At 35.9% G+C, this 26,657-nt stretch overlaps 1 protein-coding gene across 2 annotated transcripts in view; it reads right to left on the reverse strand.

Moving 5' to 3' along the window:
- LOC116173266 overlaps window positions 1-26,657 on the reverse strand; it is a 133,565-nt gene that overhangs the window by 63,888 nt on the left and 43,020 nt on the right. For both annotated transcript variants that reach the window (XM_031490624.1, XM_031490623.1), the window contains exon 2: window positions 25,741-25,978. In XM_031490624.1, coding sequence (XP_031346484.1) covers window positions 25,741-25,785 — 45 coding nt within the window. In that variant the 5' untranslated portion in view covers window positions 25,786-25,978. The remainder of the gene's footprint in view (window positions 1-25,740; window positions 25,979-26,657) is intronic.

Genomic DNA, 26,657 nt, shown 5'->3' on the forward strand with positions numbered 1-26,657 from the left:
TTCGCCAGTGATTGCGGCCATATTTGGCGATATTATTAGAAGTTATAATTGAGATCACAACGAAAAAATATAATTACACGGCACGCCGGAAGTGGGTTTTGAGTTAATTGGGATCTAATTCTGTACAGATTTAATTTAATAACATTTTTTGTTAAGGAAACGATTCTTAAGGAAGTGGAATTAGTTAAAAATTGTATAATTTCTCATCCTATTGTCTGTAAATAATTACATCATTTATGCATTCATTATGAGAAGAGTTTTGTAACGAGCTGTGAATCTCAGGTGTAAATGTTAGGTATTTGCCTTACTTACACAAATATTTGAATAGGCACATATGTCAAGTTTAAATAGGCAAATTATTCTTAAATAAGTTTGCATTCGTGTTGTGCATAGGAAGCATTATACTTCACTGAGTTGGATTGAAATGCACCCCTAGTGCAACGTTTTCGGTTTACATGTGTGATAATCCGCAAATAAACCCCCAGAATGTGCATATAAGAAAAGGTATTGCTGCGTGGCTTACGCGAAGTATTTCCACACTGGATTGGAGGCCTTTATGAGCACCCCCGTGTTGAATATCTCCTGCATTATATTTTCCTCACTCTCTTTTACAATTTTCAGTATTGCAATTCCTCATTTCGTCACATTTTTTCTTCTTCGATTCTGTGTTGAGTTTTGCAGTACATTATAACTGCAATTATTTACTGCATACTTAATTCAAAATCGTATTTACCTTCTTAAAAACCGACTTGGATTTCCTCCGCATTTCTCGTGGCACAGAAAACTTTATCTTTGGTTTGGAAGTTCCCCAACAACGGACACTGGTCCAATACCCGGTTTCATTTTGGACTCCACACGACGAAAAGGTTGCAGATTCAATTTTCCAACTTTTAAATCATCACGTTCAAATTGTTACACAGAGTGGCCCAACGAGTAGTATACAGAGGGCTTTTAGGGTATTAAATTTAGAAATTTCGAAAAATCCTCGAACACGTCAATTTTGTATTCGAGGGGGACAACTTTTGGAATACAAATCACGAACCCAAGTCTTCACCCATCTACGTAGGGAGCTTACCCCCTAAAATTTTAAATGGAATCCTAAGGCAAATGGCACATTATTTGAAAGCCAATTTAATCGTGATTACTAATCTGGTTTGCTTTTTAAATTCTATTGATTCGCATTTGAAATGTTTTTTCCCCTGACTTAAGTCCTTTAGATTACTTCTTGTGGGGATATTTAATGAATAAAGTTTATGCTACTCCGCCCGGAACATTACAAGGGTTGCGAGCACGTATAACCATAGTGTAAGAATAGACTACACTATGGTATAACTCAACAATTTCGAGCGATTACCCCTGAAATCTTGCAACATCTACGGCAGCGTTTTGAAGCAAATCTTTATTATTGCATGGAAGCAGGCGGAAGACAATTCGAGTATTTATTGAAATAAATGTTGTGTGTTTAAAGTTATTTGTTATTTTTTGCACAATTTAAACCTTGTATTAAAATTTAAAAATTTTAATATAAGGTGACTTAGATCGCATTTGTTTTGGTTTTTTTTTAGAAAAAACCATTTCAAATGCGAATATCTCCGAAACGAATCAATAGAATTTAAAAAGCAAAGCAGATTAGTAATCACGATTAAATTGGGTTTCAAATAATGTGCCATTTGCCTTAGGATTCCATTTAAAATTTTAGGGATTAAGCTTCCTACGTAGAGGGGTGAAGACTTGGGTTCGTGATTTGTATTCCAAAAGTTGTCCCCCTCGAATACAAAATTGACGTGTTCGAGGATTTTTCGAAATTTCTAAATTTAATACCCTAAAAACCCTCTGTATACTTCTCGTTGGGCCACTCTGTATGTATTTCATATAACAATATTACGAGTGGGTTGTTCTCCTGTAGGCTCTAAAATAGTCATCTCCGCATAGCCTTCTGTAGCCTTCTTACATGCTGTGCTGGTACCAGTACAAAGCAAAGATAAGTAGGCATATGTTAATTCAAAATACTTTAAAATGTGCAAAACGGCATCTCTCAACCCACAAAACCTCAAAAAATTTAAAATGTGCACACTGTAATGGCATTAAATGTTGTACAATGCCAATTCTGTATCCTTATCGTCGGGTCTGCTATTATCTATATAAAAAATGGGTGTTTGTCTGTCTGTCTGTCTCTTATGCCTATTTAAATCTTTCATCCGATAGCGATGAAACATGGGGGAATGGTTGGACGTATGCTCGCGAAAGTTTCTAAGTTAGTCAAACACTTTCCAAAATTTCCACGGGAACGGGATACGTTTTTCAGTTGAAAGGAGACTTGAAATTTAGAACGTAGATTTCTTTGAAGATGTACTTCGAAAGAAATTCCCGAAGAGCAGGGAAAAACAAGAACATGGAACGGAAAAAACGGGATTTCCCAAAGGCGGTGCGAAGTATGCCGGGACTGTTAGTTACTATATAATATTCTCACATGGCGCAGTCGAATTTGTTAATTAACCCACAAACTAATTAAAGTGCTCGAATGGAAATTTTGCGAAAGCGAATAAATTGTTGTTTCCCTGCTAAAAATAAAAAGAGGAAGGATATCCAAATCAGAAGTTAACCAGGCTCCCATTCTGAAAGTGATTCCTATACTCAATTGTTACAAGTTGTGAATCCATACGAACTCGTCCTCGCCTTCACCCAGGCCCTGAACTAGCAAAACTCTTCCTCTAGAACTGCATCAACCCCAATTCACATCCCAGCAGTCAAGTCCCTTACGCTTCCAAGGCTTGCTTCACCGGATAATTTGACAATTTCTGAGTTCCGGGATTGGAAGCTCCGCTGGAAAGATTACTTCCGTGCCCAAAAACACCCTCAACAGATACTCAACAGGGATCCTCTGATCGGTCTTTAACCCTGAATAGAAGTTCGAATCCGTGACCTGATTATCTGTGGTCTTCGTGATAAAGAGATGCGCGCTAAAACCTCACTCTAGCGCGTCACGTGACTGTCTGGCATACCTAGGTGTCCCTCTATCCACTAACCACAATGAAAATTGAACTGATCGAATATGCACCCCATGCAAGCGTTACAAGGCTTACCCCATCCCGTTCACCGGAGAGACTCAAATCTCAACTGGATACCTACTATGGTCAGTAAAGAGATCACAGAACTCGTTCCATTTGAAGAAGCCATAAATTGATGCCATCCCATGGTTATTGTCGCAAAGAGAGGCGCTGATGAACTCAATAAATCCGTTCGCTGTCCTGCCTATTCTCCTGAGGTCTCAAAAGAAGTACTAGCTCGCATCCCTCCAGGCCAGCCCTATTTTACTACTCTCGACGCCTGCCATGGATCCTTTCAGGTTGACCTGACCACTGAGGAGTGCCAGCAAAGTTTACTACAGCTCCCAATTCATGGCAAGCAATTAATTGCATCAAAAAAACAAAAGATGCTCCTGGTGGTAATGCCAATCCCTCAGGCCTCATCAAGAGAGATGGCATCTTATCTAAGACAATCACACCCACCGATGGTCCACCCTTGCCAAAGTCATCGAAGTGAAAGGAACTTTTCTAAAATACTATAATTTCTAAAAACGGCTACGGAGTATACCTTCGAAGGGTTCATGGTAAATTGTTTAAACAAAATCACTCCAAAAAACAAGAATATTTGACGCGCAGCAGATATTACATTCTTCAGAATGCCATGACATTGTAGTAAATATAACTGAACTTTCGTAGAAAATTACGTAATATAAAAACAGCTAAAGGTCATATTTTCATGGGCGTTTCAAGGGTTCATAGTGACCCGTACAAAATTAATTAAAAAACAAGAATATTCAATGCGCTTCTGAATTTACTCACCTTTATATTGAATAATTACTCACATTTGCCATGACTATTACGGTGTTTTACATACGATGATTATTATTTTTTTAGAATAAAGGCTAATAAAATAAATAAAGCTTAAAATGGGAAACATCTCACCTTATACATTCAAAAGAAATCTGGTTTAAGATCTTACACTTTAAGAATTTAAATTTACTGTTCGGTTAATAGCATCTAAATTTTTAATTGGTTAGTGGTCTTTCTTTCTACCAATCCTACATGGTTCTCAAAGTCGTTAAGTAATAATTAAAAAATCAACTTAAGTGGTTTTCACGGTGGCTTTACCTCATGCTTATTCACAAATGAAACCTTATATTGCTTCTAAAAAGGATGTAATTTGAGGTATTCCCTAGACGTCTGGAGCCCTCTACAAAACAAAGATATTGAAAATAAAAAATTTCCACTTTACGTATTTTTGCAAATAAACCTGAAAAATAGAAGCTACCGCTGCAACTCGAAATTCATGAAAATTACGAAAATTCCAAGTTCAGCTCCAATTACACTCCAAATTTTACTTATCTCAGATTCAACGTCAAGATGAAGTGCTACAAAATTTCGGGTTTAAATCCAGAAATTAAGAAATAAACTACATGCGTGCTTTCTGGGCCTCTAGTTGATCTGGGGTTGACAGAATTTTCTTAAAAGAATATTGTTAATAATAATTCACAAGGAAATATTCAAAATTAGCACAATAAGGCCGGAGGGAATCCTTATTTTGCATGTAGCATAAACGACACGATGAGATCGCTAATTTTAAACAATAAATTCAATGCAGCCCGTTAACTACCCACACCTTAATTGCACCTACATATTCAGCACATTTTTTTAAGGAAGGTAATGGTTACCAAGCTTCAGAGATTAAGACTATACTTTGGTCACCTATAAACGAACCAACAATTTCCCGATAGGTGAAAGGATCCAATAATTGTTTATGCCCGTGTAAGTTTCTTATATTTTAAGGTTGGAATAGAACAGTCCCTATTTTGTCAAAGTTGGAAGAAAGCGCCCGCATGTAGTACATTCATCTTTCATTGGCTTGGTGCGGTTTGTTGGAAATGAGGGTGAGGGTCATACAATTCAATGGATGAAAGTGCTGTAAATGTATTGGATTCACAGGGCAGTCTTCAAATCCAACCTCAAGGAAGGTTTTAAGGGAAAGTTTCCCAGGTGATTTTGATGGGCATCGAATCGAGAAAGCTTTCAAGGTGACTCGGAAAACATTTAGTTAAATATCTTTTTTGTTAGAACATTAGGGGTTTACGCAACATGCGAGGAAAAAGTATATATATATATAGAGGCAGGAATTAGGATGTTTTAACAACTCAAGCTCGTTCTGGTAATTTAATACAAAATTCCTTGGTCTGACAGAAATTATGTAATAAAGCTCGGTTAGTTGAGAGGTATTCACTTCCAACTACCTAAAAGGGAAAAAAACTTACATCAGACCAAAAAACGATAATGGCCCCTAATTTAAAATCCTTGCCAGTTAAAAATAAATTAATAAACATGCATTCCCCAGTTTTACTTTCTCTGTTCGCAATAAAGCAAAGGTCGTGGATCAAGATAATTCTCGTAAAAAAATTACATATTAACTTCTTCTGCACGGCGTTCGGCATTCTTTTTTCCCGCGGAAAGATGAGGACAGGCCGTAATCGTGATTATTTTAATTACACATTATTACCAAACAGCCTTCCCACTTAAATTCGGTTGCATGTTACAACAGGTACATGTGATCATCGCTTATGTCAGATGAAACATTGTTTAATAAAGAAACATTTTCGTGTAGTACCTAATTAATCGGGCAAGATGAAGTCGAAGAATTGGCCCAAGGTAAACTAAGGCTTCGCCTCAATTAATTTTAATAATACCTAGTCCTTGCTCGAAAAGTTATAGCATCGAGGTTTAATTACTGTTCAAGAGAATTGTAAACTCTAAAACAAAAGGGATCGAATAAATCCTTTAGACACTAATCTGTATTGAACATTAGCTTCACCAACTTGATATAAATGAGCTTTAGCGTTATCAACGCCGCCAACTAGCGCTCATGTGATTTGAGCTGTGTTACCGTGTAGGTGGTTGGTATATAAATTAAACTGGGCGACCCCTTGAGAATATTTCATGTGCGATGTGCACAAATAAAGCGAAATTGTTCAAGTGTTTAAATTGGTTCAGCGCCCAAAACTGGAACGTTAAACGGTTACTATAGATTGAAATCAAGGCGTGTTAAATATTTATTTGCACTATTTTGCAGGTAACAACAGTTGCATTAGAGCAGGTGGGGAACAATAATTTAATATTTTCAAATGCCAATGTATTGCAATAGAAAGGGGATTGCGAAACAGTTGCGTGATTTGCTTCATTTGATTTCCAATTAAAGGTCGTTTTAATATAATTTTAAAGTGATCATATCCGGTATTCAGAATGAAAATAGAATCACGAATGTGAATCATAAATTTGAATAGCAACACAGTTTTTTTATCTGCGTTTTGTATAAATTAAAATAGTCAGAGAATGGCAAAAGCAATAAAAGTATCCAATCTTGGCCATCTTTAGGTTCTTAATCATGTGTTTCGAATGAGTTTTTTTTAGAGATTAAATACTCTAGGGCTGGTACTTGCATAAGCGAATTTACCGATGCAAATTACTCTGCATTGAATTCTGTGGGGAGAAGTATCCTGGACCGAACTTCCTGGAAATAAATGACGAACTTGTGAAGGCGATTATATCGAGCGCAAATTTTTCGGGACGAGAATGTCCTTGAGGAGTTCAAGAATGAATTCTGAGATAAATATTCAAGGACAACTTCTCGAAAGAGAATTTACCGCTATGAATTCACCTGCATTGAATTATATTTAAGGGGAATTTTTCAAGAAGTAATTGTTCTAGGACCAATTTTCAGGTGGAAAACTTTTTCCTGGAAATAAATATGGCGAACTTGTGAAAGCGATTATATCGAGCGCGAATTTTGCGGGATGAGCCAGTTTTCTTAGTCCAGGATTCTAGACTCCGAATGGAGTTTTGCATCAAAGCTGTTGAACACTTTAAATTTCTGCCTTTAATATAAGAGTTAGATCGTCTGCATATAATTGAGCTTTTACGGGGGCCCGATTTTCTCGGCGGTGTCATTTATTGCAACGAGGAACAGCGTTAAATTTAAAACAGATTCGCCAAGATGAGGATGTTTGAGCTAATCTGCATCCATTAATGATGGTTTGAAAGGTTCTATTATTTAGGAAGCTTCCAATGAATCTTATTTGCAGATCGAAGAAGACGGTTAATACCGAGGTTAATACTGATTGTCCTGTTGCGAAAGCATTGTGGGTGGTTGGGTTCAGTTGTTGACTTTTCTGCGTGCATTGCTTGAGTGATGAGATTTGAATCGATTTCCTAGTCGGCTTTCTCTGTTTTCCATCTTGGCCTGTGTTTGAGCGCTTTTTTTTAATTGCATTCCTACGGGTGATGAGGATCGAGTAATGATCACTGTGGTGCAGGTATATAAGATAGAACACTCTAGACGATGCACCAGTGACAGTGACAGAATGAATTAAATCATCGAACATCATTTGAATCGAAGAAAATATGTCGTCCTATAACTCTGAACAGTGAACATGACTGTTAAAATGCAACATGTCATTTTGCTGAATTGATTAGTATTTATTTATCATTAGTACATGTGCAGCATCAGCTCACCAAATCAAAATTGGAGTCAATTGACTTTATGTGTCAATATTCTTTCAACATGCCTCTTATACGAAAACCATAGTAAGCATTCCATATGCAGTCGATACATAATAAGTATCGAAATTACGCTTCACACGTAACATTATTTGGTCCTTCGCGGTCGGATTTAGCAGAAACGTCTATTTAAAATTAATAACTACAGAAAGTCGTTCGAAGATAATCAGGTGTATATAATTGTCACAAGATGAACACAATATTGTAGTAAAACTTGAAGGACAACCGAAAATAAATATAGGGGCATGTGCTTTCGCTTAAGTTTTATAATGTTATAAAATGGCAAAAGCTTTCGCAAAAAAATAACTAATCCGTGCTTTGTTAACGACAATTTGAAAGCTCTTTCGTTGTTTATCAAGTTTTATTGCATTACCGCCGCCATAAGGCAAAGAAACCTTGCGAATTTAAGCATCTGATAGCAAATGAAAATAAATAGGATGGTATTTTTTCGCTTATCCCGCAGAAGTAAGTATAAGAAACTACAAATTCAGTTACGGAATAAAGTTGAATGGATCTGTTTTTAAGACCGGGCACCCAACCCTCATAACTCCGGAAACTACATAAAGTAAAATACCCAATCAATTCAGAACCTAAAGGAGAAGAAAGGCCCCTTTCCTCCGATCACTCGTTCAATTTATTTTCCAACAGTCAAAAGTGGAATTACTTCGTTACACAATTAAATACACGCCAATTAACGCAAACGTCGCGTTTTATAATTCAATTACACCCAAATTAACAATTTAATCATGTCAAATATCAAAGAGGAAATTAATTTCGAACATGAATTTTTTTTTAATTAATCAGCAGAATCAATGTATCGCAAAATGCCCGCCGAAAGCTGAAACGAGCCGAATTTTCTTTGTACAAAGTTTATCACATTATACAAATTGGCGATTATACAGTCTGTTAAATGAAACACTTCACAAAATTAGGCGTCGTAATTTGCCTTGCAAATTTCCGTTTTATGCGCAGGTGGAAATACAATATTAATTTGTTAAATTCGCGATTAGGGGAATTTTTGCGTTTGGCACTTGGCACTTAACTTATCTCGCGATGGATTTATGCCCCCTTGGTTTATCTCGAATAGTGTGGACCCTCTTTTATTTCCTATAAGAATGTGCAGCACGCACATAAATTTTCGCAATCATCCAATGACCCTCCTAACGTTACATTTTGTATACATCTTGAGTATGCTTAGAAGGGGAAAATTGTTTTTCCTTGCGAGATTATATCGCTTTATTTGTACCATTTTCATGTTACTCGTCTACTAGTACACGGAAAAAGATTAATTGTATTTGGTTTGCAAATCAAGTCAATTCGAGCAGTTACGATTTCAGTTTGAAAATTGAAAGAGGTTCAAGCATCCATGCAAGATGGAGAGTAACCCTTATCCTGGACACCGGCTTATAAGGATATTATCAAAATCTATGTTTCTGTGTTTTTAATAATCGCACTCCTGCAAGGGTTATTCGAATACCTACATTTCACATAATTCATTTATACTGAAAATATGAATGACTCGCCCCCAAGAAACCCCGCCGTCAAGTAAACTCGCACTAGCACATTTTCCCCCGAGAAATTCGCCGTTGGAATATTATTGACAACCCCATAATATTATATAGTATTCTATCCAGGGATGTATCATCTCTAGACCCTACTCAAAAAAGTTGCTCTTTCTCACAAAAACCATGTTCAAATACAATTCGTATTAAGAATATCGTTGTCCTTGTGGATTAGTTGAGAGACCAATTTTAGGAATGGAATGAAGATATCATTTTGGAAACGCGAATCTCGGAAAAATCCTTTCCTCCATACTCCCTAGACACCACTACACTGCACATTCTACCGTGCATTTCGGAAATGATGCATTCTATGAATGTTTATTCCCTTTTTTTTATAATATCCTTTTCATCCATTTTCTCCTCTTCCCCTTCCTTCCAGTATTTCACTCATGCTTTCCCTTGTTCTTTCAACTTCTTTACATTCTCATATCAGATGTGCTGTATCTCTTTCTCTCCACAAAGTCTGAGTTTCTTCTTTCTCCTCTTCTACTTTCCTCTCTCCTCATTCCGGAATCTGACCCTTGCAATTAGTTTGATATTTTTCCACCCCCCATTAGTTATTTCGGCACCCACTCCCTTATCAGTTCTTTGTACCTTCTATTACCTCGTGAATTTTCGATTTTCAGTATGCACTTGTATGTCTTTGTCCTTTCCCCTATTTCTTTCGACTTTTCGACTTTTGCCCATCCATATTTATTGCTTCCATATTTTTGCTTTGTTCCGACCAATTTCCCTTTGTGTACTTCCTTGTTGACAAACCAATTCACCTTCCCTTCCTCTTCTTTCTCCGAATCTTAATGCCTTATGTCTCGACGCTTTCCATATCTTACACATTTTTGTTTTCTCCTCTACTATGTAATTTGTCGTCCTGTCTAGTCTCAATAACCATTTTGTAATATCTTCTTTGTATTCCTTCTTCCCCACTTCATCCCCACATCCCCGTTCCACCAAAAAGGTACTTTCTTATTCTGAACTCGTTCTTGAATTTCCCACACTTGTCTTATTGCCCCTCCGTTTCTTCTTAATTCCGCTTTCCCTTTCTTTAGTCTCTTTAATTGCTGCTCAATCTCTTCTCTTGATATCTCGTCTCCTCTCTTCTTTCTTCCTCTCTATGCTGATTTCCATGTAGAATCATAAAGTGCAGCTTCCAGTCATCTATTTACGCATCTGTCACACTTATTATGATTTCCCTTTTTTTCACCTACCATATTTTCTATTTTATTTTTCAACTCTTTCATTTCGTCTCTGCTGTAATTATCACTCTCATTTTCTTCCTGTACACTTCCACTCATCTTTCCTGTATTTTTTCCTGCTCTTTCATTTCCTCCCCCATTCCCTTATCTCTTTCTTTTACCCCTGTTAGTATGCCTCTTTTTGCCCTTCCCTATTCACAAATGGGTTCTTTCATATGTATTCATTCGAAATCACGTTCTTGATTTTCTCCCTGTTCTTTTCTTCTATCCATCGTCATTGGACCATCCCCACAGGCCACAACATCGAGTACTCTTACAAGAATTCAACGTCTTTGCTTACAACCCTTCATTTAAGGGAGAACAGACTCAGTTTGAAGCTGCCACGGCGCAACTGAAGAATCGGAAGAACCAGAAGGCACTCAAGGACCGAGAAAATAATAGCCCAGTCAATTTAGACCAAAAATGGGCAATCAGAGGAACTAAAAATACTAGTTCCAATTTTTTCAGAAATGTGTAGGGAGAGGCTCCCTGAACAAGAAAAAATAAAGTCCCTCCAAATTCCTTTACTTTTTCTTGTTCAGGGAACCTCTCCCTACACATTTCTGGAAAAATTGAAACTAGTATTTTTAGTTCCTCAAAAAAAGGCAGTGTATAACCTTCCTTTTTTACCAAAAATCGACTGCACCAAAATTTCTCGGGAAAACACTTTTTCTTATTAATTTTGGTGCGTAGAATCCCAAACAATTCGTACTTTTTCGATCAGACTTCTCAATCAAAAGTTATAGACTAGAAACCAATTTCGAAAGAAAATTCAAAGGGCTGTAACTTTTGAACTTGTAGCCCAATCTTGGAACTGTTTGAAATTATGGATTCTACAGGCCACATTCTATAAGAAAATTTTTTTTCCGGGTCGATCTGAGACAATTTTTCTTTCGGGGCTCAAAAAAAGGCAGTGTATAACCTTCCTTTTTTACCAAAAATCGACTACACCAAAATTTCTCGGGAAAACACTTTTTCTTATTAATTTTGGTGCGTAGAATCCAAACAATTCGTACTTTTTCGATCAGACTTCTCAATCAAAAGTTATAGACTAGAAACCAATTTCGAAAGAAAATTCAAAGGGCTGTAACTTTTGAACTAGTATAGCCCAGCCAATTTAGACCAAAAATGGGCAATCAGAGGAACTAAAAATACTACTGAAGAACTTTTTCACTGTAACGCCCCATTTTCGAGTTAAAAGTGAAAAACTGAAAAATGGGTCGTTTAAAACCCCCTCCTTCCCCTAGCGGCACCGGAATTTGGAGGGACTTTATTTTTTCTTGTTCGGGGAACCTCTCCCTACACATTTCTGAAAAAATTGGAACTAGTATTTTTAGTTCCTCTGATTTTCCTATTTTGACTGGACTATAAACAACCCGAGACATTTCGAGAATTGAAATAATTTAAAAAGGCTCGTGTATCTTAGGGATCTAATGTGATGGAGCTAAAGATCCTGAATAACCGAAAACGTGGAATCCGAGGAATTGAAAAAATAGGAACGAATCCAATGGATCGTAAGACCGAAGAATTTCAATTCAATCCAATACAATTCTTTGCAAAGCGAACCAACTTTGGGGTGAAATGTGACTCAAAGAATTCTTATAAAAAGAGTAGGTAATCTTAATGTTTAGTAAACAGAAATAAAGAAACTGTGGTTTTTGTGCTGCAACCGTTTCTACATAATATTATTGTTAAACTGACAGAGGTGGTGTTATTTAAAGAAGTTTTTTCTTCTTAGAATTCACAATATCGACTCCAGAGATGGCGGATGAGGTAGATTTTGACTCTTGAGCTATTTTCAAGTTGTCAACTGTCAAGATTCAACCACAAAATCGCCACGTCCAGGATTAAAGTCGGCAAATAAAAGCGCGATCGATTTATGCATCGATTTACCACGTGTATTTTTCGTTATTTACCACAATTAGTCTTCACGAAATGATTTTAATGGGCGACTATTTACGCTGCGTTTAACATAGTTATCGTTTATGTGTACCCTTCTACTCCATTCGGTGCACAGTGTTATTTCAACAAACATTACCTACCTAGATAATTTACAGCTGTATTAAATTAGAGATGACAAAACGAAAATACGATTTCCAACCACGAGCAAACAACAGTCTTCAAGACCAAGATCTTGTGTGGCTGAAAATGAAAAAGAAAACCACTGCCGTGTAACTCAAAATATATAACAGTAATTAAAAGTTACTCCTTTAGTAAATTTCATTTGCATTAATCCCAACAAGACGTCCGTATAATTTATAACTGCGTAAAGTTTGTTGACTGTTGTAAAAACGTAAATCCACCCGAAAAGAATAAACATCACCCTCGAAATTAAAAACTTTTTTTAATGTTTCTCGTTTACTGTGAAACTTGCCAGGGCGCATAGTCTACTTTTTATTGAGCTTTTTACGCCCGTGCCAAATTTGGCTGTATTTAGGTCACCGCACGTGCCGATTTAAGGCCACGCCAAACCAGTTTCGAGTAACTCGGCGTAAAGAATTCGGAATTCTTGATTTTCCCGTTCACTTCGGCGTAACGTTTCCTGTCAGGTGTAATCTAAATAGTATGCAAATGCGTGTGCGTCTTTCACGCGATTGATGGAGGTGATAAATGGGAAAATGCCCCCAGTAGTAATTAAAGTTACTAAATTTGCGTTTTATGCCCTTTGTTTCTCCAGATTTATGTCGAACTATTTCTGAAGATGAAGCCGTAAATATTATTTTATTGCAAAAAGTCGCGCTTTCCCATGCACATGACAAAGACCCATGTTATTAACTTTTAGGGTCAACTTTAAATAAGATGCTAGTGAAAGCAATCGTTCTTTAAGAGGAGTTATCAATGAAAATGACACTAACTTTCTATTTATCTATCGCACATTCACTTTTACCTATGTCCTCCACATTTTTGCATTGCTTTGCGTATATGGATATTATTGGAAAGTCTCCTTTTCAAATTTCAACCGATTATCTTATTTTCTAAAGCTAATGTTTTATTTACAAGAAGGCAGACTCGAGTAATTAAGAAAAACTCGTGCGAACCGAAGCTTGAAGCCGCTCTTCCTGCTTAGGAAGATCCAGACACCAGATACCGCCAGCAAATATGAAACTAATCCAGTTCGCCATGTATTTTTAATTAGAGGCGAATTACGTAAGTGCACAAGATATGTACGCGACAGCCTTGAGTTTTTTCTCTTTTGAAAATAAATCATACACACAGTCTTATTGCCATTCAAATAACAAATTAAAACAACATCTATATACAAGGTAAATTGACAATGGAAAAGTGGGTGTGCTTCACTTATAATAAAATGCTCAAGGTGTTACGTAGATAAATAATTGGAATTTTTAATGAAAAGAAAATGGGAAATGTTGCCGGATTTGAAGTACCATCAGCCTGGAAATCTTCAGCAAATTTCTTTGTCGAATTGATTGTTTGGTTGGAACATTCAGTTTGGCCACCACCAATTCTTTTGCTTATATGGAACATTTTCTTTCAGTTGTGACATGGGATATAGAAAACATGACTCATTTCAATCACTGCACCGTTATAGTTACCTTGGAGGACTTCCTTCTTGCACTTTATACTGAATATTAGATACGTAAATTGCATTGTGGGTAAAAATCCCATGGTTCTTTCGGTATAAAAGTGAAATGCCCGTTTGAGGTCGTGCTTATATGGGGAATTCGAGATGTTCCAATGTCGCTGAAGTGAGCTTGTGTGTGGGCAATCTTGGTCGTATTTGGTTATTTCCCTTAGGCACAAGTTATGGGGAATCGAAAGGTCGAAAGTTTGTGTGGGATTCATTATTAAACTAAATCGTTCTTCATAGGCAAAATTTATGGACCTTTTACGTTTTTTTACGTTTGCCTAATTCTTAATCAATACATTGTAACGGTAGCTCTAAATTTGCATTTGAATTTTTTCGAAATTTCGCCGTGAAGTTCTAAACTCCTAAGGGTGGAACAATTTGAGCATCATAGAATTTCACAGAGTATGAAAATTTATTGATTTTCAAAATAAATAAGATTCTTGGTGGAAATGCAAAGAATAAAATTGTCAACCGCGGTGCGTTTTTTTTTGCGTTGCTTAATCTCTTGTTTCCTAATGGGTTTCCGAAGCCTCTGGTGTCTGGGATTTATACCATAATTCGCCTTCTTAATTAGTGCCATTGGGTTACAATTGCTAGCTCAGCATTTAGGTCATTCTCTGGATCAGATGAGATTAGTCAACACGATTTCGATACTTAGCTCCACTATGCTTTCATGAATATTAATTATTTATTTTATTTTATTTTTTTATTTATTATTATCCCTCTCTTGTTTTGGAGCTGTGCCCAATTACCGAGTGACCCGCATAAAGCTTTTTAGAGGTGCCTCTGCACATTATGCCACAGATGAAAAATTCGCCTCAATCCAGGTTCGAACACCCGACCTCCCGATTTATAGCCCAACGCTCTACCATTGAACCACAAAGCCGGTGATTTCAATTGGCACAATTAAAAACATTGTCGGATTAGTTATTACACGTTGTATTAAAAAGGGGCAGTACTTAGTAAGGTAATAGTGGGAATTAGTTTTGGGTGAGATTTGGGATTCATTCCGGTTTTTCACTACAACGGTAGTCTATGTGTAATCTGAAAATTATGGTAGTTAATTAATTCGCGTCTTGAATAAATAAATTACCTATAACGTATCGGTTTTATACACGCAGCAAAAATACGGATGTTCACAAAACTTTAAAGGACGTAATAGATAGTTAACGTGCAGTCGTGCACTTTCCGGAAATGTCAACGTGATAGAAGACCCCAACGTTTGACCCAAAATTCCATGGGAAAAAAGGCACCCGTTAGATGCGCCCCTAAAAATTTGAATTTTGACACCGGTTCCGTATTTTTAAGACGTCTAAAAAGGACGTAATTAATTAATAACGGTTTTAATTTTCAAGCGTTATCGGTCAAACTTGGCGTGTTCAATGAAACGTCCGATATTCCCTCCCGAGTAAGAGTAAGAGAACGTTTTTACAAGAGTATCTTTTGCTTTTTATTATTTCTGATGAGCCTCAGCTCACTTAGCCGAATTTAACAGTAAATTAAACGATATATTTGCCGTACTGTTTATTTGTAAAGTGAGCTTCACTTTAACAGTTAAAATGGGTTGTGTTTCCATTGTTTATTTGCTTATTGCTTTATTTAAAACTTTAAGAGGAATATCTCAAAAACGGTTTGTCGGAGGGAATAGTACTCCCAGGCGAAATGAATCATCTGGGCTAGACCTATCTATTGGTGCAGTCGAAGCGAATATCTAAACAACGAAGTGTCGGAAGTGGGTACTCATAAAAAGCAACTGGAGCATCAGGTCGAAACATTCGAAATTATTCAAGTGTTTTATTTGTTGAATTAAAATTCTATTTTCTCGCCCAATACTTTTATTTTACAAAGATCCAGTACGTGAGCTCAAACGTTCGTCGTACCCGTTACCCGTTAACCCCAACAGTTATATTACTAAAACGGTGGTTTGTTCGTAACTGTTAAAATACAATGATACACCAGAAAAGACGGCGCATCGATAAATTTCACATCATTTGAAAATTCAAACAAATTTCGAGGAGTGAAACTGATCGATTTTTCTTGCAGAAAGACGTAAATCAGAATTTTTAAAGCTGTAAAAACTGTCAAAGTTTTGTAGTGTCTTCTCAAATAATATAAGTCTTGATATAAAGAATTTATCTGTTTAATTGCGCTCAACGAAATATGTCATTTTTAACTAGTAATTTTCAATTGGCTGTCGATGGTGAGCGTGGAGAGGGGTATAAGTAATTAAATGAGAAACCGAGTAATTGAGCAATATAGATTACATTAATTTCATAAATCACCTGCCTAATTAATTTTTAAGCTAAAATCAAATTTTGTCGCATAGGATAAGTGTTTTTTAGATTATAAATTTGTATTACTAAAATAATGAAAAATAAACAATCTGAACTAAACTTATATTTCTTGTGGGGTGTATCGTTTCGGTAGGTTCAACATAAACTTATATCTTTTGATACATTACAAAAACTGAAAAACAAAACATATATCTCTTTTCACTTTAACATATTTTCTAATTTAAACTTTTAGCTCTTCTTCCTCGTGGCTTTCTTCTTCAGCTCATATGTCTCAGGTAATACATTGGCTATAGCTTGTTTAGAAGGCAAATTTTTATAAAAAAAATTTTATAAAATCGTAAAAAACCTTGTCAATGTAGGGAAGAAACTCTAATAAATTTTCCTTTTTTTCTACGCTGATAGGAGTATCTGCGTTGTAGCATAACACTCCATGTGCAAATGACCTGGGATCAACAAACGATTACAACTAAACAAATGAAATATTGCAACTTGGGGGGGGGGGGCTAACTATACGCCAAAATTTTTGAATTTTAAATAATTCAATAACGATCAACCAACAAACGTGAAAATGTGACTAACAAACACCAACAAACGGCCAAGAAACGTTTGCAATAAACATATTTTGAAAATTCAAAAAGTGGGGGCTAACCTCGGGGCTAACTATGCTCCCAAATTTTTGAATTAGGATAAATCAGGGGATAAATAAATAACGATCAACCAACAAACGTGAAAATGTGACTAAAAAATAGCAACAAACGACCAACAGACGATTGCAATAAAAATATTTTGAAAATTCCAAAAGTGGGGGGGCTAACTATACGCCTAAATTTTGAAATTTCAATAATTAAATAACGGTCAACCAACAAATGTGAAAATGTGTCTAACAAATAGCAACAAACGACCAACAGACGTTTGCAATAAAAATATTTTGAAAATTCCAAAAGTGGGGGGCTAACTGTACGCCCAAATTTTGAAATTTCAATAAATAAATAACGGTCAACCAACAAGCGTCAAAATGTAACTAACAAACACTAACAAACGACCAACAAACGATTGCAATAAAAATATTCTGAAAATTCCCAGAGTGGGGGGCTAACTTGACACCGGTGTGCTTAGTTCTTAGGCCCGCCATTATAATACAACTAACATGAAGGTTACAGTAATTCTACACACTGTATAACCGTCACCAGCTCGTAATAAATGAATGCAGAATAAGCAAAATTGAAATGAAAAAAGATTTAAGTTAAACTTACGCACGGAATTGTAGTGTGGATTGAGGTATAAGTTTAGATAATCCCTTTTCATTTCTTACAATTAAAGTCTAAAGAGGTATAAGTATAGTTATACCCTTTTACTCAAACAAATAGCGTTTCCTTGCTACTTATATATCAATGTACACATTATGACATCTTCCGTTTTTTATTAACCAAAGTATATCCTTTTGCATGAGTAAAATAGGGCATATTTCTTTTCCAAAACTACACTTATTTCATTTGACACAATTTTCGACATATACCCCTTCCACGCGCACCATCGAGTTGTTTTTTTAAGTACTTGAGGCGTCAAGATAGTGGCTATCGGGGTCAAATCGTTTTAATAGTAATCGTGTGATAAACTAACACCGTGAAATCCTTTAATTCAGCTTGTTTTGATTAACGACTTTTAACAGCCGTCTGTGATTAGTAGTAAGAAAGACACTAACCAATAGAAAATTTGGACATTTTGTTTATAATTCGCCATTTTTGGATGTGAAAAATTTACTCAGTAATTAAAAATAGGATGGAAAAAATAATATATTGAATCTGTCAGCGGGCAAGGAGAGGTCGCAAGTCGTTTCAGTTAAAAAGGGAATTTAGATTTTCGGTGTGAAAAATTGGAATTAGTTGTTTAGTTTCCTAACGACAGTTCGAATAATAAGGGCAGCTCGGGAGGAGTCGTGTGAAATTTTCCGTCGAGTTCTTAAAAGAAGTGTCGAAATTATAACTAAAACTGTCGATATTTTCAACAATCGGTCCCATTGTTGGATACGCCATTATAATAATAATTTTTGTGCAATTGCTTACTTAGGATTTCCTCCAGTTATACTAACCAAGAATTGTTAGTAAACGTGCAGATCAAAGCCTTCCCACTCACAAGTAAAAATTACCACATAAATTAGCCACATTGTAATTAAGGAAAACAAGTTGTAAATCAGTATATGCATGATTAAAGCGCATTTTTGGTAATGCAGGTCAGTATTTTATTAGCGAAGTTTAAAATTATCGATCTCACGAGTAATTTTGGCTGCGTTAAATAATTAATTTTATTTAATTTCAATTGACGGTACGTCTTCATTTTGTAAAACAAATCACAAAGTAAATAATAAGTTTTTATACTGGTAGCGCTATCTGACGGTAAAATTATAGCACCTCCGAAACCCATATCGAAATTATTTTCTTCAATTATCGATCTCACAAGTAATCTAACTCAAAATTGACTAGTGCCTGCACATCTACACTATAGCAGAAAGCTTTTAGTGAAAATTTGAATTCTCTAGCTATTGTAGTTGTGGAGATCTAACGCGGACAGCCGGCCTGCCAGCAATAACGAATATAATAGCGTATTTTTTTCAAAAATGCGCTAAAAAATCATTTTGGAGAAATAACCATTAGCAGAAGAATTCATTATCGACGAGTGAATTTTCCTCAAAGAAATCAACGATTCCACGTTCCAGCCGTACTTAGATGCTAAGAACTAGAACAACTCAATCTGTGAAAAAAAATAGGAGTTCAATGACAGTTCCATTTATTTCTGTTTAAGATGTTAAAGTAAATATTGGATACTTATAAGAACTAATGTACAAAAGAATTTGTAGCAAATCTAACGTAAAGTTTGATCCTAAAGGATTCAATCAATTTTAAATTTCTGATATATGTTAGTAATATGTAAACTGAAGAGCCTATTAGATTTGGTATAAGTTCAAGATGTGCGTAGATTCGGTTCATTGGGTTCTGGAACTGTAAAGCTCTCTTTGAAACAGTGTTTCTTATTGATGATGTTTTAAACGCTTCTGTTGCTGTATTACTGTAGGAGTTACAATTTTATACCCCCCCGTCGAGATGGTAGATTCACAGAATTAATATCATAGTTTTATTGACTTCCGGAAGGATAGTGCCAATTTGCGTATGTATTCATTGTTGAGTCCTTACTTTCAGTCAATCCAAATAAAATCACTTTCTTTTGGAATATCAAGTGAATGTTTGTATTAGAGAAATGGAAAAGGTGGAGACGTAAAGTCTGATGCCGTGTTGCTTGATTGACAAGAATAACATTACGCGCAAACATGCGAAAGCGTGTCCTTTCAACGTGAAGCAATAATATAAGTTAGATATTAAATGTTAAAAATAATTTTACATGAACTGTATGTTTGGCCAATCCTCTGGGTTTTACTTATCCATTATTTGCTCTCATAAAAATGTAAACGAACCCGGGGTAGCTACTTTGAAAAAAAAAATTTATGAAATCGAAATTGAGTCTCAAAGTACATGAAATCGTGTATAATTAACTTTTCGTGTCATTTAGAAATCCACCTTCTGCTTCTGATCTCCTAGGGGTGTAGTTAACAGCATTGCCCCGTCCTTTCTACGGTTAACGAGGAAACTTGGAATACGGTCGTGGGAACGTAATAAATCATATTTCATTACACTTTCGCTCTGCAAGTGTTTAAGGAAGAGTAAAGAATTCGGTTGTCGTAGTTACAATACAAATGTCTCATAAGGAAGACGCATTGCAAAGGGAAAAAGGCGAATCGAATAATTTCCAATTCAACGAACCCGAAGCCTTCACTTGAATACAAATAGTAAAGTTTGTGAAAGGATGCCGAATACCAACATGTGCGATCGCATAAAAACCGATCTGATCTCGTTTACACTTTTCTACTGAATTTTAGTTGACTTGTGAACTGAAACGAATAACCGTTCGACGTTTCTGTAATGTTAGAAGGCGAGCTTTGGTTACGTAATAAATACGGGCACGCATCGATGAGTTTCACTTATTTGTGAAGAAATTGTAAGAGATGTATGCTAATTTTCGTTTCGAAGGCGAAATAGCTTTTACGATTCGATTTTTATCCACGACGATTTATGGTTTGACACGTCTCTTTACCATTTTTTCGATTTCGGTTTGCATGGTGATCGTCGCTGCTATGACATTAATAACACTCGGTGCGTAGGTCTTTGTTCTGGTGACCCCGTTTATCGTGAGAGAAGGTTTCTGCTCATCAAATTCATACATGCTGCACATAGATGGGTTACTGAATTTAAAAGATGTCGAACTTGAAAGCTCTACCGCAATGATTGAGAATATACCCTTCCCCCACCAAGTAGGTAACTTTTTTTTGAGTGATTTACAAACTGATAGGATGAAATGTTACAGTTTCTGCTAAAACTTTATTTTCTGTAGGGTGCACTACAGCATCCCCCCAAAAAAATAATTCTTGCCACTTTATGATCAATACGCATTTGCTACATTTCGATACCAACACCCCCTTTTATGGAGGTATGTAATTATCAACTTTATTAGAGTCTGTTTGCTGCAAGGGTTTTGTTATCAACTATCTGCATTGTCAACAGGTAAGTGGGCTCGAGTTAGAAGAGAAAGCCAAAGCGACAATTAAATATTCAAATTAAATAATATGACGGCCCGCTCTTTATTCGTTTTAAGACATTATTTTAGTTGCTTAAAACTAGGCGCCTTTCAGAAGGGATCTCGGAAGTGATTTTGTCATTTTATTTTTTATTGATAATTTACATGGTGGTTAAAATACTAGTCTATAGCCACATAAACAGACCCATAATTCCCGCTGTCATAACAACGGGAGTTATAAAATCTAATTCCCTGTCAGAACAATAGGACTACTTTGACAATTAATTGACATTTACGGTAAAGTCAAACACAATGGTTAGCTGTCATTTGTGTAATATAAGTCAAAACCTACAGAAGGAACGAGAATGACATTTCATAGGTGGTAACCATGTTATATTTCTTAAAATGGTCTTCTTTTACGATACTTAACTTCATTCATTTTGTAGGTTGTGATACAGATCCATTGTCGGTAGCAATTGTGTGTAAAACAACATTTTGAAATACATCTAGGTACCTACTTTTCAGATTTCCCTCAGACAGTGAATGGCGAATCTAGACTTCTTGGGCTTAAATCCCTGATTCTTATTTTTAAAAACGTTTTCAATTGCCCATAACTATAATCCAAAAGAACGTCTTAGTATTGTTTAAATTTGACTAATAATGTGTATAAATAATACCTTGAAATGTCTAGGTTCTCTCACACACGCAGCATGGATTTAATACCATGGAGTAGTAGGTCCACAAACAAGACGGTTTTCCCTGCTTAGATCGTTCACTAAAATACGCCAAAAGAATTTTTTCGTCCACAATCTTCAAGGATTTTTCCGATCGCAATTTACAAAACTTGGAGTATTCGTTTTCATATAATGTTTTTGAAGTCGCCGGCACTAACTCCTTAAGAGCGTCTTCAGCTTCTTTTATTCCCCCCATGGGAACATCATCATCTTCATTCCCTTCGAACATTTTCCGTTCTTGAACAAAGCCAAACGACACAAAAATTGCTTTCAAAATGACGGACGCAGCATTTTTTTTTGTTTATATACGTAACTAGGTAACATGGGTGTCGCAGCCAACCCCATATGCAACAACGCGAATCAGATGTGAAATTTTTATTTGCCAATTAATTTACTTTTCATCAGCAATTCTACTATTATCAATAAAAAATAAAACGTAGAATGTACCACGGGATAAAACGGAGTATAATTCCCCTCGGGGAACGCAATACCCTCGCGACTACGTCGCTCGGGGTATTACTGTTCCCTCAGGGAATTATACTCTTGTTTTATCCCTTAATACATTATCTACTATAATAGTAGACATAAAGAAAAACAATATACGTAAATCCCTATGTCTACTTCTTAATAAATGGCACTGTATATTGTCTTTACCTTTAAGGCCTACACCACCTCGTACGTAAGTAGTAGTTTATGTTGTAATTTGTGTCGTTTCTTTGGGGCCTTTTTACTTCTCGTTTCCTTCTGTGTGTCAAAAATCTGTACCACCGTCTGCAAAGCAATCTTCGAGCCTTCGTTGTCTTCAACCTGCTGTCGATACCCCTCAAAGTTCTTTTCCAATGGAACAAAATTTCATCTTCCCACAATTATCAATAGGAAAATTGTTACAAATCATTACGAGTCGCGGAATTCTCTGAATCTGGTTTTGAATTACACTCTGTAAATTAGCCTTCTTTGTTATTTTTGCAACTCACCCAATTGGAAATCAAAAGGTTGAGAAAATGCCACTTCAGTAATATTGAGAGCCAGCCACATTCCCAAAAGCTGTCTAGGAATGGTGGCCATGTTAAATAACCATTTTGCCATTTGGTGGGCGTTAAAAAATTGCTGATTAAGTCAGACAGGGGATTACTTTGCACACGTGTTTAGACAGTCAATGCGAATAGCAGACACGTTGACAGAACTACGGGCCATAGAAGATTCGTTTTCTGTTAACGCGACGAGAGTTGTTAAAAATGGACGATTCGTCCCTCTATGATTCTTTTGAGCAGGCGTAGAAGTTTTGATATAAAAATTTGTTAGGAAACGCTGTTTCGTTCACCAGAGTACGAGCTAAAAAATGCGTAATCGGGCAGTATTAATTAAACAAAAGACTCCTTTGGAAATTATGAATAAAAATCCCGTAAAACTAAGTCAATGAAAGTTCATTGTTAGAGACGTTATCATCAAGGGTTTTCAATATTACCCCAAACAGGATCTCACTATGTACGAAGATCTCTTTCGTTTCACGGTCAACAAACGACTATACTGCATTTTCAGCAATAGCTACCTATGGTAACTAGAATACCTTGGCGCGCTTAATTTATTTGGCCTTCACCGCGTCTATGACGCTCCCATAAGCGACGGAAACGCGATTACACAACGATAACGTTAGCTAATTATTACTTCCTCTTAGTTTCGCAATAATCCACATTTTCTGTGTAGATGAACTGATAAATGTCATAATTTATTCGCTTTAAAGTTTTAACAACACCAATTGCAATTAATTTAGTGCATTCAGTGGTTTGGAGTAGATAAGGCCAGTTAATACAACAACTTTGACTCTGGTTACTGCGACATCTTGTTTGCAGACTTCCGAAACGCATTATAAAAACAGTGCTATACATAAATTAAAAGACGCAGAATAATCTTCAATTCCGCCAGACGCTTACAGATTTATTATCGAAATTCCACTAGTCACATAAATTATTTTGAAATCGACCCGTTTAATTTCGACACCCTGTAATTGTTCTATCATATTATGTAGCGCCTAACTTGCTCTAGTCTTTACCTATCTCTATGCAATTCAAAAAAGTAATTCAGATTTAGAGCTACCGTTACAATATGCATTGGTAAGTCAGACTAAAATTATTCCAAGATGAAATGGAAACTTAAGAGGATGATTGAATAATTAAGGAGACATCATGAGATGTTTTAAGACACAGGCCGTACCAATTTCGGTATAAAAATTAGTATGATTAGAATGTCACCAGATGAGGGGTGCATATTGTCATTTTTTAGAAGGGGATGAGTGGGTGAATGATTACCAGTATCATCCAATGGTGCGCGAAAATCTGCCTGATTTTCTATTTGGATGCCGCTGAGTTCAGAAAGTGCTAGTAAATTAAGTCTAGTGATAAGACAATACATCAAAAGTTGCAGTGGAAGTTTTTGAAAAATCGAAGGGTAAAGAATTTTCCGCACTCATATAAAACATCACATGAAAATTCTTCGACATTTCACTCCTCGACATTCACTATAGCACTTGAATTTCGATTTAGACGGCAGTCGGTTTATTCTAATTACTGATATAACATTTGATGATGAACATACTCCTTTTAACGGGCAGGAAAGAACTTTTAAAGCACTCATTTTTAGTACGATGACTTAAATATCTTAATACTCGTAGCGCTCAATTAACTTTCTTCTATAGAATGAACTTTACGATTATAAAGACTGACTGTCTGTTTCCACGTCCACCAAAAAAAAACAAAGCAACGATTAACGTCCGTCTCTTCGATTATTTAAACAAAAATTACACATCATTAAATAAATAAAATCAACAATGACTTCAAGTTTGAATAATATGATCGAAATTGTGTTCATTCTGAATTAGCGACAAACATTTCCCACTTAAAAATAAATGAAATTCAAGAATAGAGAATGAGCTATCGTTATTTTAAGGGCTGATAGTATTTTTCATTTATAAATTTGAAAGCATAAGATATTGTTCTGTAAAATACCCCACCCAGACGTTTTATTTGGTATTCACCAAATAAAACATCTGGGTGGGGTAGTTTACAGAACAATATCTTATGCTTTCAAATTATTGGGCCACAACTTAACACAATAAAAACCGATTTCAAAAATTAGTCGAGGAAATCAATCATAAAATCCAATTTTTGTTATAGATTTTAGACTGGAAAATTCAAAACGCTAACAAAAAGCACGATTGGATAACTACCATTAAAAGTTATAGCACAAACGTGTCAGAATTGTCGAGAAAATCGGCGGGAAAACTAAATATTTCTTATTTCGTAGCGAAAAATCAATCAAATGCAATTGGGGCACAAAACAAGAGCTACAGGGTAATAATTGAATTCATAGAGTGCTAGTTTAAAAGGAAATTTTGGCAGTTATCAATGGGAATTATTTTTTCTAGGGCTCACCCCTTAAGGCAGGAAGCTTTTAGTGTGCCACAACCCCAAATCCATTCCTAAAGATAGAAACCATGCGTTCCACACCCCTTTTTGTTATCTGGAGTAATAAAAAGTTATAGCGTTGAAAAACATAACTTAAGCTCAAGGTCGTATGGAACAAGGTGTTTTTCAAGTGCTATAGCAAGGTAATGTACTGCGTGTTAAGAATTAATCCTAATTATCCCCATTAGTTTCCATTTTATATTCTTGCTTTATTATTATCATTGTCTAGACGGTGCAATTAGATGTGCCTTAATTAAACCGTGAAATGTTGCGCGCATTTTTGTGTTTGCTCCGCAACGAGAAAATAATCGGCAGGTATTTTATAGCAAAAAGCGATAATGTCTAAGCAATACTGCTAATGAGCGTCGTACTCGAATTACGCCTGACAACTGACGACGACGCCTTTATAATGGAAGAGCGAATTCGGGTTAATGTAATCAGATCTTTCTACGATTAGGGTTACAATCGTAATTAGTGTAAAACTAGATCTACAATTGCACTAAAACCGTAACATCTCGACACTCAAGCGGATCATACACATTACCTACCTAATAAATAATAAAAATGATACTAAACCGTTTAATTACACGCCTTTTGCGCGCGACACACATAAAATGTTAATAGTATAATACTACTCTTACCTTGTAGATACCATCAACGAGCTTAATGAGTTCTTCGGTCTCCATTTTGAATCTGTCTTGAACTAGAAGTTTAACCAAAATCACAACTTAACATCCATATCTCTTCTCAACTCAATTACATTGATGATAATCCCGACAGTCCGCTAATTATTTGCACTTTAGGGGTTCAGTAATTAAACTTTATCTAACGAACATCACGTTTACTTTATTACTGCACCTCGAAGAGAAAAATCCCAACCTGCAACAGAAAATAAATCTCAACATTGTCGTTATAAAATGTGAAAGTAATCATTATGTAAATTTTGAATTTCGTACCGGTTCGGTCATCGATTTATACCGTTACCTCCGCTTTTCTACACGTTATCAAAGAAGATTTTGAAGAACCGCCAATCGGTGGAAATGAGAGGGGAAGGGTTAAGGAATTTAAGGTCGAGCGGCTACTTTAGAAATATGAAAACTATCGTTTTCTGTGTTCGCAAATTGTAAATATTGACTGGTCTTGGTGGCCTTGAAGACCGGGCTGTAAAAAATTGCAATTAACCATTGTGATTCATTTCCAGTCAGTTTTAAGGTTAATGTATGTAAATAATGTACCTAAGCGAAGTTGATTCGCATGACTAACAATAGAGGTAACTTATTGAATTTAAATTGAGATATGAGTCCGTAATTTACATAGCGCAAGTCAAATTTACTCAAACAAAGTGAGTGACAATGAAAAATTTGAATCCATCGTGTACTTACTACAGAAAAAAGAGCTAGTGTCACTTTTTTCCCCATGTGAAAAAAATTTTTCATTACTATCCTTGATTCCCTGTGGGGCGAAACCCAGATAAACCTGATCTTTTTTTATTGCAGTTTAAAAAGTTCTACTTTAATTTTGGACATAATTTTCTTTGCATATTTTGAGGGATTGAAGT

The sequence above is a fragment of the Photinus pyralis genome, unplaced genomic scaffold, assembly GCF_008802855.1.
Source record: "Photinus pyralis isolate 1611_PpyrPB1 unplaced genomic scaffold, Ppyr1.3 Ppyr1.4_LG6, whole genome shotgun sequence".
NCBI lineage: Eukaryota > Metazoa > Arthropoda > Insecta > Coleoptera > Lampyridae > Photinus > Photinus pyralis.